A 19,703-nucleotide genomic window follows, 5' to 3' on the forward strand; every position below is an offset into this window, starting at 1 on the left:
TTCACTGCTATGTAAATACCAGCTAAACTGCCATTGAAAGTGGTTAGATTACTTAAGAAATGTTGTTAATCAATAAAATACGGGGTGGGGAAAGGAATGGAAAACAACTGTAGACACCTGAGATGGTGTGGGAGGAAGGTGGGAAATGGCAGAGGATGAGAAAGAGGGGTAAAATACATACATATAAAACTAGAAATGGAAAATTAATGATGATAACATGTATGATTAAGCCACTACTGCTATGCTGTATATCTTAGATGGGAAATCACATTTTGTATGCTGTGACAATGCTCAGGGGATAAATGTAAATTAATTAATTAATTAAAACTGTTTCAGAAGAAAATTACAGTGCACTTGCACCTAGATTCTAGCTTTGTCTGTGGTTTTAGTTTAAGGTATTATATGAATCAATAAAATGTAGAAAAAATATTTGCAATAGGATATGTGTGCTCACCAGAGAGAGCGAGCAAGCAGGAGAAAGCACTCCCAGGTAGGTGGTCATACTGCAATCCCTTCCCCTCCATTCTACTTCCAGGATTTGGGGAACAAACTCATGTGTACCCAGCATGGTTTGTTTGTTTAGAAGATTTTTCCATAGGGTGTGTGTGCTTGGTAGAGAGAGAGAGAGAGAGAGAGAGAGAGAGAATGAGAGGGAAAGTAAGAAATCTCCCCTGGGGAGGATGGCCATGCCACAATCCCTTCTTCTCCATTCTTCTCCTTGGATTTTGGGCATACACACAAATGTGTCTAGTGTGATTTTCAAGCCACTGGGTATGAGACTTGAACCACGGTCCACCATGTGGGAGTCCAGCAATATGATTACTAGCCATCTGCTGGCCCCAGGCCCAGCTTGTTTCTCAAGCCTCTCGCCTGGGTGTCAATCATGCAGTCAGCCATGTAGGATCCAGTCACTTTAACCATGATACCTCTTGGCTGATCCTTCTGTTTGTTTGTTTGTTTGTTTGTTTTTTGGAGAGGTTTTTGCCATAGGGCGCGTGTGCTCGCCAGACACAAAGAGAGACAGAAAGCGAGAAATCACCCCCAGGGGGGATGGCCACACCACAATCCCTTCTCCTCCATTCTCCTCTCGGGATCTTGGGCACGCACGCACACACGCCCGGTGTGAGTTTTAAGCCACCGGGTCTGGGACGCGAACTGAAGTCGACTACGTGGGAGTCCAGTGACACAGCCATTACGCTAACTGCTGGTCCCCAGGGCATTTTTGAGTAATATATTTTGGTGTCATAGCTGAGAGGGATTAACTAATAATTCCTTGTACTTGTTTTATTCTCTTTGCTTTTCTTGAGTATGATCACATGGATTATCTTACTGGTTGGTCATAAAAATACTGTGCCCCTATTTGACCACATTGGTGAGGGAGATAATTCTCCCTATCACAGTGAGAGCTTGATGCCCCTATCAAGCTCTGCACTCTTGGGACAATTAAGAAGCAAGATGGAAATACAAACCTTGATGAAAAATAGGACACAAACCTTGATGAAAAATAGGACTTAAACCTTTCCAGTTATTCTAAACTTCCAAAGGGTGAAGAGAGTAATATTCTGTCCACTTTAAAAGTTGTGATTCCATTTGACTACAAACTGAAGCCAGCTTTCCCCAGCTGGTTCTTGACCAAGGACCACAACCACCCAAAACCCTCAGTGACTCTACAAGCCCCTCCTGACTCTGCTTCACAGCTGTGCAGCACTAGTGAGCATGCTATTAATATTGGAGGACTTACGGAGCATACTCCAATTGTTCTACATTATCTTGAGTGTTTTGAAAGAGTCTTGGGGACAGAAAACGTGCTGGTGAGCTATGCATACCTCTGTGGCTATCTTACCCGGTAGTCCAGCTCACATAAAACTGACCCAGGATACCATGTGATCACTGCTAATCCTCTGCCAGCCTTAAATTTATGAAGTTATCAAGGACTGGCGATAAGCCACTGTACATCCTGTCTTTGGGATGACCTCAGACATGACATGAGCATCTTCTCACTTTTTGGAGGAAACCCCCCCACCACCACCACCAAGAAAAGGTATCATAAAACATTATTTAGTTTTCCATTAATTGCTAGGGCTGTCATTAAAAAGTACCACATATTATGTGACTAAAAATAAGAAATTAATTATCTCACAGTACTGGAGGCTAGAAGGCCATGCCCCCTCTGAAGCGTTGGATGGAATCTTTCCTTACCTCGTCCTAGCTTCTGGTGGAAGCTTCTAGTCTGCAACACATGACATTCTTCATCTTGCAGCTGCATCATTCCTACCTCTGCCTCTGTGCATATCAGTTTCTGTGTCCAAATTTCTCCTTTACATCAGGCACTAGTCATTTTTGATTGGGACTCACACTCATGATGTCATTTTACCTTGCTTACCTCTCTAAAGACCCAATTGCCAATTAAGGTCATGTTCTATAATACCATAGGTCAAGATTTCAATACAATATTGGAGAGGGGGCAGGGTACAAATACCCTGTAACATTCCATTAAGACATATTTTGTTTTAATCAAGTTAGATGTATAACTCCTTTAAAAGGAACACTTTGGATTTTCCACTTTTTTTTAATAATCAGGCTAATTATGACTTTGAAAGATATGATCATCGTCACTAAATATCACTTTAGTGGTTGCCTTCATATTCTTCAACTGTCTTTCAAACAACAGTACTAAAAGACAGCAGAGAAGCACATTTTGAATTGAATTTCAATCTCTCTTGTTTCCTCGTATATACTTTGATAGGACTATTAGTGAATAAAACAAGATAAAGCAAAGAGAGAAAGAGAGATTGACTTGATGCCACAATCCTCCAATCTCCAGTAGTTTTTGTCATAGGGCGGACCCCATGATGCCTCCAGATAAAATAGAGAAAGGTGAAGGATATAATTCACACCAGAAATTTTCTTTAGTAGTTTTCTTAATGTATGTGAGGTGATGAATATGTTAATTAGCTAGATTTAATTATTTCACAATGTATACATATATCAAAGTATTACTGAGGACCCAGCTGTGATGGCATGAGTGGCTACAATGTTGGGCTACAAAGGCTGAGACCACACAGGTGTTCTGATTTGACTTCTGATTTGAACCTAAAGACTGGACACAGCAGCATGTGCCAATAATCCCAGGGACTCTGGAAGCTGACCCAGAAGGATTGTAAATTCAAGGCTACCCTTGGCAACATAGTAAGACACTGTCTAAACAACTGCTGGGCTTGAAGTTACATAGTGCCAGCTATGTGGAAGACTGAGGCAGCAGGATTATGACACAGAACTAGTCTAAAACAATGGTAACAATTTAAAAATTAGATACACTGTAAGTCTATACAATTTCTATTTGTCAATTATGTCTTAATAAAGGTGGATTTAGAAGAAACCTGCTTCTATTTTTTTAAGCCTAAACATACTGATAAATTAGTTATTTCAAATATGAAAGATTACAAAGGAAAAAATCACCATTTCAAGAGAATAGCATTTACTTATGTATTTATAGGATATATTAATTTACTGATAACATGGGTATAGATCTCACAAAGAGTATGAAGGTTAATGAACATTTTGATAAATCTTTATCAGATTTTCTTCTTTGGAAATGTATTTCATTTTGGATCAGTTAATGGCATGGAGATTAAGGCACTGGATCCCACATGGCCAACCGCACATTTCGAGTCCTGAATCTTTTGTCTTAGAAAACATATCAGGCTTTCCTTCTCACTGTCTCTCTCTGTCTCTAGTGAGTGCCCATTCTTTATGGCAAAAACCTGAAAAAAATAAAGAAAAAGATACTGGGCATGTGCACCTGCATGCCCAAAATCCCAAGAGGAGAATGTAGGTGAAGGGATGGCATGGTGGTCATCCTCCCTGGGAGGGTGATTTCTCACTTTCCCTTTCTCTCTGTCTCTGGTGAGTGCATGTGCCCTATGTCAAAAACTAAAGTATATATTTATTTACCTTATATATATATAACTTATTCATATATTAATTATACAATTATTTCTTAAATGCTGCTTAATATTTTAGGCATTGAGAATGTAGCAATAAACAAAACAGTTAAAAACAGTTCCTGCGTTTTGGAGCTTATATCGTAGTAAGGGATAATAAGATGAGTAAAGAAGATAGGAAAGCTGTTTTGTTAAGGGGCTGGAGAGAGGAAAGGGTGGAGAAAGGAGGAAGTTGGAGCTTCTAAAGTCCCCCAGGGATGGGATTGGGATGAAGGAAGTTGCAGTGGAAGTATGTAGAGGTGCCCGGATTCTGGTTGACTTTTGCAAATTAAGTCAGCAAGATTTGTTGATGAATCCAATGTTGGGTATGGACAAAAGAGTGAAGTCTGGGATAACCCTAACTTTGTACTGCATGAAGCAAATAACTCGGTAAGTATGCTTATTTTATAGCATGGAGTCTAAGAACCTTATTTCATCTGAAAACTTAAGGGAATTTTTCTGAGCAGATTTATTGCTTGGCTGCCTGGAGGGCTGTTATTGCCTTTGGGATATTTATTCAAAATTAAATTAAATAATTGAGGAAGTGGAAACAATTATGCTATTTGCCACAGGAAACAAAGAAAAGAATGGGAACTATCTTCCCACTTTTGCCTAGTAGAGGTGGAAAATATTCACAGTAGTGCCTCTATCAGCGGAGGGAAAGAAATTTATTATATATAACATTTTTTAAATTACCTCACCTTTTCTTTGGTGATACTGGAAACATTCAACTAGATTTTCTGAATAGAATGACCCTTTTAGAAGTTAATGCTATTTAGCTACTGCCATTGGTTACAACCATAGTTCCGTTGACTTGTTCCAATGCTTCTTTGACTTCTGAGACATGTGCGTGTGGTGGCTCTTTGCCAGCCTTAGGGGAGGTAACTCTCTCCACATCTGCTGCTCAACCTCTCTTCCCTTCCCACTCTTCTCTCCATTCCTGTTGTTTAGCTTGTTGCTCCCACCCCGCAGATAACCATCAGAGAATTAAAAAACTCTCCACTAGTTCTGGGATGGGAAATTTCCCCAATATCCTGTCTTTCAGACTGTTAAGTAACTCTTACCTGAAACATGTCAACCAGAAGTAGTGGTTAGTTCGGCTCTAAAAGTATTGGGCCATTCTGGGCATAGAGCTTTCAAGATTGCACAAAATGCACCTTGAGCAGCCCTTACCTGAACTATCTCTATATACTGGGCAGAAGGCAGTTTTGCAAATATATCAGGCCATGACTAGGTGCCATGGTCAACAACCCCCCTGACTATATTCAACAGTGTGTGTGCCTCTACTGACATGAGTAGGCATCTGTAATGTGTGCTTTTCCTTAGTCATTTTCTATCTATAGTTCAATTTTATTGGTATCACCACATATCCTGCAGTCACAAGTATTTATCTATGGGCTATGTGTTTAGTATTTTAAAGTAAAATGTATTGTTATTTTTCTTCATAAAATGCTTTGAGAGCTCTTTCTTGAAAAGTAAAAAAGCATTTAGTAAAATACTAAAAGGGATGATGGTAAATAAAGACTTGAATGGTCTTGGTAGGTGATTTTATCTTTTTTTTTTTTTTGCTACACACAAAATCCATAATTGCTAAAGATACACTTTAAAGCTTGAAGACATTGGTCACTATTAACTCTAAGATCTTAGAAGATATGTACATATCCACTGATGAGGTAGTGATGTGTTGGTGATGTTTCAGCATAAATTTTTATTCTTCTACATAGCAGTCACTATAAAAAGCAGTATGACAGTTTCTCTGAAAATTAAAAAAATAAAATGACTACATAATCCAGCAATTCCACCTCTGGGTACACATCCAGAAGAATTAAAAGTAGAGTCTAGAGGCTTGTTTGGTAGTTTAGTAGTTATGGGAGCTGGGTCCCATACATGGCTGTCTGCATTTTGAATCCAAGCCATGGTACTTGAAAAACATGCTTGACACATGTGCATGCATGCCCCAAATCCTAACAGCATGGATAAACAGAGAAGAAGCAATTGCAGCACAATCACAGCCCATTAGGGGGTGCTTTTCTCTCTCTCTATCTTTCTATCCATGTTTCTTTGATGAGCGGATAAATTCTCTGACAACTAAAAAAAAAGAACATGTGTTGAAGAGATATTTTTACACCCATGTTCCTAACAGCATTATTCTCAATAATCAGAAGGTGGAAGCAACCCAGGTGTTCATCAATGAATGAACATATACACAAAATGTGGTGAACATAGTTGCACACATAATGACATTTTGTCCCGTGGCTGACTGTGCATACAACTGTCCCTTAAAGAACACGTAGGTTATGCCATATAGCCTAGGTGTGTGGCAGGCTATACTCTGTGTTTTATATTACACTCCGTCATGTTTGCACATGATGAAATTACCTAACATTGCATTTCCCAGAACATATCCCTATTGTCATGCAATACATGGATGAATATATAGCAGAATATTATACAATCTTTACAAAAGAAAGGACATTCTGACCTCTGCTACAACACAGATGAACACTGAAGACATTATGCCAAAGGACATAAACTAGGCACAAAATGGCAAATGCCATGTGACTTTGCTTACATCAGGTATCGAGAGTAGTCAAAATAATTGAAAAAGTAGATTGGGGACTGACAGTTGGTGTGGTGGTTAAGGGGCTGGACTTCCACATGGCCAATAGTGGTTTATGTTTCAGACCCAGTGGCTTGAAACTCAAGCCAGATGCATGTGCATGCATGCCCAAAATCCTGAGAGGAGAATGCAGAAGAAGGGATTGTGGAGTAGTCATTCCCCTTGGGGATGGTTTCTCTCTCTCTCTCTCTCTCTCTCTCACACACACACACACACACACACACACACACAGAGAGAGAGAGAGAAAGAGAGACTTATAGATTCCAGAGGTTAAGAAAGGAGAAAATAGAGAACTGATGTTTGGTGGGTATAGTTACTTTTTTAAAATTAAAAAAAAAAACAATTATTTATTTTTTTTTTAGGCTTTTGTCATAATGTGCATGCCTGTACTTGCCAGAGAGACAGAGAGAATGGAAGTACGAAATCACTCTCAGGGGGACATGGTCGCACCACAATCCCTCCTCTTTCGTCCCCCTTTCAGGATTTTGGGCATGAATGCACATGCACCTGGCATGAATTTCAAGTCTCCGGGTCCAGGACTCTAACCGCACTCAGCCCCGTGGAAGTCCACGCCTTAACCACTGCACTACTTGCTGGCCCCACCTTTTGATCTCTCTTAAAGTCACATTTAGAAAGGGCTTTTTATTAACAGATTTATTGTTTCCAGTAGGAGTGACAAGCAATTCAGCTGATCAGTTAATGCTTTTCCTATTGGTATTTAATAACCATATTTATAGGTTTGTGTATTATTCAGAAAAAAATTATATTAATACCTGCATTTTCTTACCCTAAACCTCTTATCAGACAAGGAGACTCAACATGTGATACATCTGGGCTCTGATCCCAGTCACTTAGTAAGGGTAGATTTTGGCCAGTGGTTTAACATCTCTGAGATTCAGATTCCTTACTAGTATTCCTATGTGTGGTGGTGGTTGTAATACAGCCTGCTCGTGGTGCTGACGCCTCTAAATGTTTGACAATCGTTTAGTCATTCTTTCTTCCTTTTTCTGTTATCCTTCCTTCCTCTCTTCATCCCTATTAAAATGCCCATGAAACTTGAGTGTATAAATATCTAAACCATAAAGAGACCTACTAATATTGGAATTCATATGCATTGTCTATACTAGGACTATTTTGTAATGTTTCATTTATGCATGAACATTTTTCACTTGACATATAATTTTAAATGTGAGAGTGTCTTTAATTTTTATTTCATGCAAAATAGTTATTTCTGATATCGTTTTCATCAAATCATTCTCTTAATCTTTTCCCCTTAAGGAATGGAATCATTCCTTGGGCATCAAATCGACATGTGGCATAGCAAACATGGCCATCATTTCATGAATAAAAATATGAAAACAGATGGTGGGTAATGGTTAAATATACACTGGTGTTTATAGACTGGTAAAGAGACACAAGTTATTCTCTCTCTGTATGTTTCTCTCTGTCTCTTTTACAAACCCTTACAGAAAGATGATTTTCTCAAACTACAGGAAATGGTCAATAAAAATGATGTCAAAGACACCTGTGCTTCCTCAGATTTCCTAAAGCTCTAGGAGAAACCTTTGATTTATTTTAAGTCCTAAGAGAAAGGGAATGAATCTCATTACATGCTGTCAAGGGGGCTGCTGTGCTAAAATAAAAGTGGGAGGAGCAGAAACAGAGAAAAACGCTCAATGAAGTCTGTTCCACCTGTGTGTTAACTCCACAGGGGATAGCTAGGCAGTGTTGTCTCTTCAGCAACAGAGGCCTATGATTTCCCTGAGTTCTTGGAGCCTTTTTTTTTTTTTTTTTTTTTTGCTATAGGACATGTACATTTGCCAGAGAGAGAGAGAGAGAGGAGGAGGAAAGTGAGAAATCATCCCCCCGAGGTATGGTTTTTTTTTTGCTATAGGACATGTACATTTGCCAGAGAGAGAGAGAGAGGAGGAGGAGGAAAGTGAGAAATCATCCCCCTGAGGTATGGCCATGTTGCAATCCATTCTCGGGATTATGGATGTACACACACACACACACACACACACACACACACACACACGCCCTGCATGATTTTCAGGCTGCCAGATCCAGGACTTGAACCATAAAGTTGGCCATGTGGAATCTAGCTGCCTTAACCTCCACACCATCTGCCAGCACACTTGGACAGTTTATAGAGAACTGGCAATCTGTTTGGAGTTAGAACTTAGGGTTTAAACTTAGTTTGAGAAGAGTTTTTAGAAGGGTAGCGTAGATGTGACGTATCTTTGTCTTCTTATTCTTGCTCAGCTCCTCCCCTTACCTGGTCAGGAGGTCCATTCTTTGAATGATTTCAGATTGGTTCCACTGCAGTGTCTATGACTGGCAGGACTAAAGGAGAATGTAATTTTCCAAATTCTGTCTCAAAAAAAAGTGAGCTTATCATAATTTTCCATTAATAAAAAAATAGCTGTGGTCTTAAAAAGTGCTTGATAAATGTCTGTATAGTGCTTGAAACTGCGAATTCGTAAGCAATCCAAATAAAACCACATCATCTTTATTTTCCATTGTCAGTCTCCCTTACATTATTCTCATTTCAAACTTCAATGTGGCCTCTGGCACTAGGATGCCTATTCTACTCAAGCTTCATATCGGTGCTACATGTATTTGTATATGTGCCGGGAGGAACATTAAAACCTCGTTTCAGAAATAAAATGTAATATAGTCACAGTAGCAAAGGTCTCCCCAGTCCATCATGTACTTTGTATAAACAATACCTTGTGAGAAATGGGATGGCAAAAACTCATCCAATAATTACTAATATTTTTACCTGGTGTCATTTTTAATAAACAAAGGTGTTTCGTTGGTTTCCTACGATGTTTACATCCATCTAATCAGTTAATCAGTCAGTCAGCCAGTAATGTATGCAGACAACATTTTGTAAAGAACAAAGAATTTGAGGTTGAATTTGGCAAATGGCACAGGGAGAAGAAGGAGAAGACAACAAAGAAGGAACAGGAGAAAGAAACAGTGAGGTGACCCCTTAAACCAGGCAGGCTGGTGGCAGAGGCGTGGCGAGGAGCAGAACAAGGAGAGGATGGTGTCAGCATGCCCCACACAGAGAGGCTGCTGGGCTGCTGACCTGCTCAGTGCTGTCCTGAAGGCCAGGTCCAGGAGTGCTGTGCAGGGGGCAGCTGGAGAGGGAAGGAAATGTGTCCAGACTCATGGAGACACAGGGGGAAAATGGAAGATCTGGGACTGGACGTAAGAAACAAAGCTCTGCCAGTTGGCCCATATGGGAAAGTTCAGGTTCACATCTGGACACGTTCCTGAGTATGCCAAGCATACATTTGCCCATGATCCTGGCCTGGTTAGGCTAAGGGTAGGTGGCAGTGTCAAAATGCTGTTGGGGTTTCTGTCTCTTTCTCATTTATGAAAATAAACCAACAGGAAATAAATCGCAGAAGAGGTCAAGAGAAAATGCTCTTCAAAGTGGCAGAGACCTGTGGATGTTTAAAGGCAGAATGAATGGGTATATGTATTTTATCAATTTAGAGGCGGTCAAATATCTTGGAAATCTTTATTATTTCATGAAATTTCCTGTTTCTTTTCATTTTATTTATATATTTAACACTGTATGTGAGAAACATCATTTGTATTTGCCCCTGAATATATCAAATATTTATGAAATTTTCCCTCATTGTTTTACTTTATCAGGATATGATTGGGTGTTGTAAATGATAAAAAGATAGTTGCTAATGACTATATATGGATAATACAATGATTTTAATTCTTATTATGACGGTTTCCACTGTAATGACTCCTTTTAGTTTTGTTAATTTTATTTATATGCCGACTATCAAGTCACTATTACATCTTCGCTCTGTAAGTAAGAAGCAGTGTGAATGGCGGAATTTAAAATGAAAAGTCTGTTATTTTTGAACATGTATTTCAAAGCATGAGAACAAAATGTGTTCAGCTGTTCATTTTATAAAGAGAGAAAAATACGTTTAAAATTAGAATGTGCCATTCAGAGACAGTAATTCATGCAGTCATAAGAGAATATAAATGTTCCATGTCAGTGGGTAGATACAAAAGTCACATTTCAATAAAATGTTGGGTGATTAAATATCTCTACATGGAACATTGTTTTTAAAGCTTGAAGTAGCTCTATAGTTTTGATTCTCAATGAAACTTGTTAAAGGCCTAACACTTGATGACTCTTTTTCTTTCTTTAAACCTGTTCTATGTAGAGGGACCCAGAGAGATGGCGTAATGGTTATGTTGTTGGACTCTCTCATGGCCGACCGTGGTTTGAGTCCCAGGCCCCAAGGCTTCAAATGCACGCTGGGCACCTGTGTGAGCATACCCAAAATGCTGAGAGGAGAATGAGGGAGAAAAATTGAGGCTTGGCCAACCCCCATGGGGGTGATTTCTCCCTTTCTGTCTTTCTATCTCTCTCTGTCTCTCTGGAAAGTGCATGCACCCTATAGCAAAAATCTCTCTCTAAAAAAAGTTCTATGCAGAGATTTGTAATGGCATGGTAATCGTTGATTTAACGGTAAACAGGAAAAAATATGATACTGTGAGAAGTTGGTGAACACTTCTCTATTGACTGTCTACATTAGCATCATTGCTTATTTACTTTCATCTTAGCCAAAATAGACTCTAATTCAAGTTTGATGAACTCTAGTATATTGACTATATTGATAACTTCCATTAAAAAAAAAAAAGACCTTCCATGAATTGCACATGGGCTTTGGCTTATTTTGCAATAGTGCCGATAGACTGCATTGATCACTCCATAGTCTTATATTATATTGTGGTTTGGGCTCAATGCTACACAGAGAAGGTTTGCTAGATTGGATTGTCTGTGAAACAGAACAAAGCTACTAAGTAACCCATGGGAAGATTAAAGCTGTGACCCCAGCTCTGCTGTCAGTGCTCCCACAGCAGGTCTTGAGCTAATGAGGGAGGCTGCCTGGGTGAGGAGGTCCTGTAGAAGTGCCACAACTCGTTACACCCTGGGAATGTGATTCACTCACAGTGAAGCTGTGAGGTTGGTCCAGTTTGTCTGGGACATCTCCTGCTTTCCTTTGAGATTTCATTCTAATCTCTCTCTTCTCATGTAGGTTGATAGTGCTCTTTTCCCTTTACTTTCTCCCCCACCATCCCACTGTTGTCAAAAATCTCTGTCCAGAAAGAAGCTGGTATGTGTCTCAAAGCCTAGGTATTAAATCTGAAATTTTTGAATGTCGAGTTTTTTCTCCACTAGATTTTCTTCTTATAATTATCAAAAGGTAATTGACAACTACATTCAGAATAAAGAATAAAGGTATATAGAAATTCTTCCTACAAATTTCATCATACTGAGTAGCAAAGGTAAAAGAGAAGAGAAGGGATATTTTGCACTCATTCTGTTTTTATTTTTTACAGCGGAAACCCCCAATGGTGGTGGATGATCTTTTTGAAGACATGAAAGATGGTGTTAAGCTGCTTGCTCTCCTGGAGGTCCTGTCTGGGCAGAAACTGGTAAGAATGCTTTCTGTGATCATATCTTTAAATTATTTCCATTTGGAATTCGGGGATGGTTGAGTTGGGAGTGCAAAGGGTGCTGCCCAGGTAATAGAAAGATCATTTTCTCCTGTAGATGGTAATATACAGGAAACACTGGTCACTCTGGGAGCAAGGAATATATTTCCTTTTTGCTCCTGCATACCCCTAGTGGATTAAAACCGTTATGTTAGTAGCAGCAACCTTAGAACTAAGAGTAAAAACTTTTATCAGTAATGTGATTAGCTATTGCGACTGTGTGGTACCTAGGAAGATTAATTGCAAATTAACATCTACCTGCCTTTAAGTGTTTGCTTTCCACTTGGAAGGGATTGTAGATCCATATCTACATATTTATATAGTTATTTGTTGAAAATTAAGCTAGAAACCAGTGTAGCATTTTTCATATTCTTTCTAACATCCTTCTTCATCAGTCGTTTGTAAGAAGAGTGGCACTTCCAGAGTTATTTGTTTTTATTTGCAGTGAAACCAGCAACATGGAAAAAAAAACATTGAAAGGGAGCTATAAAAATACTTCTCCTATGTTATCAAAAATAAAATATTTATTTTCTCTTTCTTTTAAAAAAAATTTAGAGTGGTGGAGCAGTAAGTAGTTTATAAAGATAAATTATGTATAAATGAAGGTTGCCGTAACTGGAACAAAGAGTTCAGGAAATAATCCTCAGAATGTTGTGTAACACACTAGACAAAGTTCAAAATTGGAAGTACTTTTTTTCTTTATCTCACGCATCTTGGCAAGAATTACACAATCATTATTACTTGGATAAATGAGTCACTATAGGAGTATTTTTTAAAAAATTTTAGCATGTGTCTAGTTAATTTTGAGCAGGGAGTTATTAGAACAGCTTTATTGAAAGAATGGTTGGGAAATACAAATAGACAATAATCCTGTCCACTCATTTATCTAATTGGATTTAGGTTGTAGCCATTACTTTTGGTGCCCTCTGTGCCCTCTCCACTCTCCTCTGAATTCAGCTACAGCTGTGGTAGACATTTCCCAAACACTCTGGCAGCATTTCACCTCAAGCATTTGTAGCTTGTCTCTGACTCAGGACTTTTATCAAAGCCACAAATCACACATGGCAGCCCCGAAGCATAAGGGAGTTTTTGGTCCCAAAAGACCTCCAACCCATAGAGCTAGAAGTCCATGAAGAAATGCTCCAGCTCTAAGATTAGCAGATGGTGTCATGGCTACATCACTAGACTCCCACGTAGTTAACTGTGGTTCAAGACTCGGGCCCAGTGGCTTAAAACTCATGCTGAATGCACGTGTGTGTGCATGCCCAACATCCTAAGAGGAGAATGGAGGAGAAGGATTGCAGCATGACTATGACCCCTGGAGTGTGATTTTCTTGCTTTCTATCTCCCTGTCTCTCCAGCAAGTGCACATGCCCTATAGCAAAAGTCTCTCTCTAAGGAAAAAGAAAAAGAAAGAAATGCTCCAGCATCTAATTTTTAGGATGGCTAATTCTTAGGCACAATTTGAACACCTCCTAGACTTCTCCACTGGGACTGAGGTCCTGTTGCTCACGTGGTAGTATGCGAGAGCACACCCTCCCTTGGCTTTTCCTCTTTCCTTGTCTCAGTCTCTGTACTTTCTTACTCTTGCTATCTAGGATCACCTCTGAAATAAATTCCAAGCACCAAAGTCTGTATCTTAAGCTTTGTTTTAGGAGAAGTCAAACAAGGCATATATAAACTACCAATTTGGAACATATAGGCGTATATTTTAGTTAAATAAACTGGATAAACATTAGGATATGGGAATCACTAACCTGAAATTATATTCCCTTGATTGTATGATATAACTGTCCATCTTTTTATGGTCTCCTGAATTAAACTATTTACTTGAAGGTTGAAGGAGACTTTATATGAATATTCCAAAAGGATATCTGTCATTTTAAGTGTCATTATAATTCTGCCACTATACTTGGCCAACAAAATACAGAAGTCTTGATGGGTATTTTCATTGCTGAGGTAAATTATTGTAGAAAAAGTATATTTTTTGACTCTAAAATCTCACTTCTGTTTAAGTACCCTACTCATTCAGACATAGTTAGAATTATGAGCTCTTAAAACTAGAAGGGAAGGGACCAGCAGTTGGCATAATGGCTATGTCACTGGACTCCCACGTAGTTGACTGCGGTTTGCATCCCAGACCCGGTGGCTTAAAACTCATGCCAGGCATGTGTGCGTGAGTGCCCAAGATCCCGAGAGGAGAATGGAGGAGAAGGGATTGTGGCGTGGCCATCCCCCCGGTGATTTCTCGCTTTCTGTCTCCCTGTCTCTCTCTGTCTGTCTGGTGAACACACGCACCCTATAGTGAAAACTTCTCCAAAAAAACCCTTAAAGAAAAAACCCTCCAAAAAAAAAAAAAAAAAAAAGAGAAAAACCTAGAAGGGAATTCAGAAAGAATATAAGCATTCTCAGTATATAAGAAAACTAATACATAAAAGGGAGATATCTGATTTAACCTTGATCGATTGATTGATTGATTTACTTTCTTATTTACATTGAGCCCTTTGAGATGATGAATTATAAAAATTGAAAATATTCTGAAATTACTCTTAAGCTTTAGCAAAGATTATTTGAGTTTTATAATAGTGCATTATATCTACAGTAAGATGAAGAGCATTACTTAAAGGAGTGAGCATCGCAGGCATTCTTTTTGTGCTTTGCAAAGAGAGAATGTGAATGAGAGCATTTTCTTCAGGACTGTTGACATTGTTATGGAATTGTATAATTATCTGATGGCTGGAACTCTATTAAGGTCCTGTACTTAATATAGTTCACATAAATGTGGCCACATGGTCTAGCATCTTCTTTACTGCAAGCATCTCAGAATAAGGGTGGAATCTCAATATCCTAGTGCACTTTATTTTATTTTTTTGAGAGATTTTTGCTATAGGGCATGTGTACTCACCAGAAATTCAGAAAGCAAGAAATCACCTCCCCACCCCAGGGCAGATGACCACACCACAATCCCTTCTCCATTCTCCTCTTGGGAATTTGGGCACCCCCAACATGTGCTCAGTGTGAGCTTTAAGCCACCAGGTCTGGGACTCGAACAGCTATCAACTACTTGGGAGTCCAGCAACATAACTATTATGCTGTCTGCTGATCCCCCTAGTGCACTTTAATAACCTATTGTTTCTCTCTTGTCTGGGATTTATTTAAGGTCTTAGGGACTTTTTAATTTTTAAATGTTTATGTTTTGATTTCTCTACATCCCTATAATATTATTTATGGAACTTCTCTTTAAATGGATCAGTGATTATCTTCAATCATGCATAGATGTAGAACACTAAATTTAACTTGCACTTAGGATTTTTTAAAAAATTATGAAGAATTGTCATTCAAAAATTAGAAATTGAATCAATATGAATAAAAATTAAGGACTACAGAGAAACTTATCTGATTTACTTACTTAACCTTCTATACAGTTTATTTATTTATTTATTTATTTATTTATTTATTTTTAGTTTTTGCTATAGGGTGTGTGCACTTGCCAGGGAGAGAGAAAGTAAGAAATCTGTGGAGGGGGGTGAGGGGTGGCCACACTGCAATTTTTCTCCTCCAGTCTCCTCTAGGGACTTTGAGCATGCATGCACTCATGTGAGGTGTGATTTTCCAGCCACCAGATATGGGACTCGAATCGTGAAATCAACCATGTGGGACAGAGCACATTAGCCACCACAATGCCAGCAATTGGGTCAGTATAGTAATTAAAACAAAACAAAACAAAACAAAACAAAACAAAACAAAATGACTCTTTAATGTTTTGCATTCAAGAGAAGCCTAATAATACACTTAGAAGTGAACGATAAACACTCTTAGGAAAGCTTGGGCATCGAAGATCCCTGCATGTTCACCAGGTGACTTTGTTAGGCATCATTCATATATTTAGGGTAAAACCCCATTCTGTAGTGGGGTTTGGCATTGTTTACTAGTCATTCAGTTGATATTTCTGGTATCCCTATTATGAATAAAGCACTACCAGAAACACTGAGATGAATGAGTTATCTTCAGCACCCTGAAAAGGCTTGCTTTCCACTAGGGAACATAACTGTACTAAGTAGGGTAGGTTAAGTTGTGTGAAAATAAATGAAAACATGTGATGGGGTGATAAAACAGATGTTCATGTTTTCCTCACTTTGCTGTCAAAATGAATAAAATACAGTGAGAAGAAACAATATGAATGAATCATAACATGTGTAGAAAAGTTAGTCTCAAATGATTAATATAGTAAAGCTCTTTATAAAAAATATTAATTGTAATTCATGATTTACATCTATTAATTACACATCTTTGTAGGGTAAAGAATGGTCTTTAAAATCATATATTCAGTGTATATAATGAACACATTGAGGATACAAACATATTTGTCACCTTCAACATTTAACATTATCTTGTGAATATTCAAAACTTGCTCCACTGGTTATATTTTGGACATCTATATTGAATTGTGTATGATGTTCTTTACTGTGAAATATAGTTCTTTATTTTTAAAATGTGACATACTATTCTAAAGAAAAGCATACTGACTATAAATCAGACAACAAAAAGTATCATAAATTAATGAGAATGGATTTGGGGGGAAAAAGATCATCCTAACATAGCAAGTAAAAGAAGAATTTGTAATTTCCATATAGTGGACTGTGGGAAATAAAAGTTAATAATCTGTCAAGAGCTGTAGTATCAATCATTGGTCCAATTAGAGATAGGTAAAATTGCACCTAATAATAACTTACTAGGAAGAGATAGAAAAGCAAAACTTTTAGTAAGACCATAGCATGGTACTGTACATAAAGATAGAAGTCCCCAAAAATGCAAAAGCAAAACAAAATTGGAAAGAGATACTTGAAAGTAAGGACATGATGAAGTTACTGATTTGGTGATTTATAGGCTTTACAAAGTTCTTGATTTTAGCCTTCTTTAAATTAATTCTAAAGAAAGACTCAGCTACTTGTAACATTTTGGACTTTTCCTCTTATCTAGTCTTACACAATGAGTAATGGTTATTATGAATATATAAAATTAAAACCTGTGGAGACAACTGTCTATCAGTGAATTTGCACTTAAACCTGTGGATAAAATAGTTGAATCTACATTTTTTGCCTTTTGCTTGGAAAATTTAATTTAATCCTAACATTCAATCTTATTATTGACATGTGGGGACTTATCCTTTTTTTTTTTAGTTTGTGTGTGTGTGTGTGTGTGTGTGTGTGTGTGTGTGTGTGTGCGAGAGAGATAGCTTTAGTATTTTTCTACATGTAAGTAATGTAATCTACAAGCCTTCCTTTATATAATTTGGGTAAATTCTTTTAGCATTTGCTTATCTGGGAATGGTTTTATTTCTGCTCTGCATTTGAAGGATAATCTTGCTGGGTATAGTACTATTGACTGAAATTGTTTCTCTTTCAGACTTTTAAGATATGTATTCCTATTCTCTCCTTGCTGACATTATTTTAATTGAGAGATTTGATGTCAGTCTAATGGGATAACCTTTATATGTGACGTGGTGTTTCTCTCTTGCCATTTTTAGAATATTGTCTTTGTCTTTGATTTTTCATATGGCTATGATATGCTTTTTTTTTTTTATACATAGATATATCTATTTGGTATCCTTTGTATTTCCTGGATTTGAATGTCTGCAAATCTCTCTAAATTTCACCTAATGTATTATGAAAGAGATGATCTATTTCTTTACCTTCTTTTTACCTTGCAGAATACCTATTATGAGGCTATTTGGCCATTTAGTTATGTCTGGAATTTCTTGTATGTTGTCCTTTTATTTTTTTGCAAGTTACTTCTGTTATAGGGTATATGTACTCACTGGAGACATAGTGAGAAATCATCCCCTGGGACGAAGACCATGCTCAATCTCTTCTTCTCCATTCTCTTCTCAGGATTTTGGGCATGCATGCACACACGTATGGTGTGAGTTTTAAGCCTCTGGGTCTGGGACTTGAACCATGGTTGGTCATATGAGAGTTCAGCGATGTAACCATTACGTCATCTGCTGGTCCTGCTTTTTAATGTTTTTTTCTTCTATTCTTTTTGGTTGCTTTAACTAAATCAGAAGTTTTTCTTTCAAGGTCAGAGATTCTCCTGTGTGGTCTAATCTGCTGTTGATACTTTTGAGGGAGATTTTGCTTTCCTACATTGAATTCTTTATTTCTGGAAGTTCTATTTGATTCTTTTTCAGTGTATCTATCTCCTTATGGAGTACATCCTTCACACCATGGAAATATTTTCTCATGTCCGGGAATTGATTGACTGTTTTCTTTTACATCTCATTGAGATATTTTTAAAAAAGAATTATTTATTTAATTTTAAAATGATTATTAATACTTTTTTTTTTTTTGAGAGGCTTTTGCTATAGGGTGCGTGCACTCACCAGAAAGACAGAAACAGAGAGAAATCACTCCCTGGGGGATGACTATGCTGTAATCCCTTCTCCTCCATTCTCCTCTTGGGATCTTGGGCATGCACGCACATGTGCCCAGCATGAGTTTAAGCCCACAGGTCCGGGACTCAAACCGCGGTTGACTACATGGGAGTCCAGTGACATAGCCATTATGCCAACTGCTGGTCCCTATTAATACTTAAAAAAATTTTTTTTCTCACCAGCGAGTGCGAGAGAGAGACAGACAGAAAGAGAGAAAGAGAGAGAGTGAGAGAGAAAGTGAGAAAGTAAGCCTCCATATCTGGGACTCAAACTGCAGTTGGCCATGTGGAATCCACAGTCTTAACAACCGCACCTGCTGGCACCCTCTCATTGAGTTTTGTTATCATGAGTATTCTGAATTCTTTTTCTGAGATTTCTGTGATCTCTAGTGTTTTATCCATTGTTGGTGAGGAGATATTATGTTTATTGGTGTGTGTGGGGGGAGTATTTCTCTTATTTCTTGGGGCTCTTCTTTGATTTTTAGTCATTTGGTGATATACTCACTTCTTCCTACTTCTTTGGAGTGTATTTCTGTAGCTGTGTGCTCATGCACTTCTCTATGGTGTGCATTAGGTCTGTGCCAGTTTCCCTTCTCTGCTGTGGGTAGGAGTGTGGAATTCACTGTAGGAGTTTGGGACTCAGGTTTTCAGAGAAGATTTCTCTCCTTTCACTGCTGAGGCTATTGTGGGGAAAGAATTCCTCCAATCTTCAGTGTTTGGTTACTGTATACCCATACCTTTCTACTCCCAGTGTGGTTCAGAGTTGAACTAGATAGGCAGGATATAAAGTGGTAGATCACTTTCTGCAGATAGGCTGGAGCAGCCCCTCTTCCCCCACAGCAGGCTGGGTAGGGGTCCCTGCTGATGAGCTCAGGCCAAATGGCCTGTACCTCTCTGTAGCTCCTGGATGGGTGAGGGTCAGAACAACATCAGCACATGTGGAGTGACAGCTTCTACCTTCTGTCTCTGGGACTGCAAGAAGCTGGTGGTGGTCTCTGAGGGCAGGAGTTGCCCCTTCTCCCTCATAACAGGCTGGCAGGGGACTCTGCCGATGAGCTCAGGCCTTCCCATTGCTCCTTCTATCTCTATGGTGAAACTTACATAAAGTTAAAAACTAAAAG

The 19,703-nt window shown here is 38.4% G+C and overlaps 1 protein-coding gene across 1 annotated transcript in view; it reads left to right on the forward strand.

Moving 5' to 3' along the window:
• The window catches only part of SYNE1 (spectrin repeat containing nuclear envelope protein 1), a 596,966-nt gene that overhangs the window by 119,917 nt on the left and 457,346 nt on the right, over positions 1–19,703 (forward strand). Inside the window, exon 4 of the mRNA XM_027769865.1 lies at positions 11,995–12,090. Coding sequence (XP_027625666.1) covers positions 11,995–12,090 — 96 coding nt within the window. The remainder of the gene's footprint in view (positions 1–11,994; positions 12,091–19,703) is intronic.

Source organism: Tupaia chinensis, unplaced genomic scaffold (genome assembly GCF_000334495.1).
Source record: "Tupaia chinensis unplaced genomic scaffold, TupChi_1.0 Scaffold000014_1, whole genome shotgun sequence".
NCBI classification, from domain to species: Eukaryota; Metazoa; Chordata; class Mammalia; order Scandentia; family Tupaiidae; genus Tupaia; species Tupaia belangeri.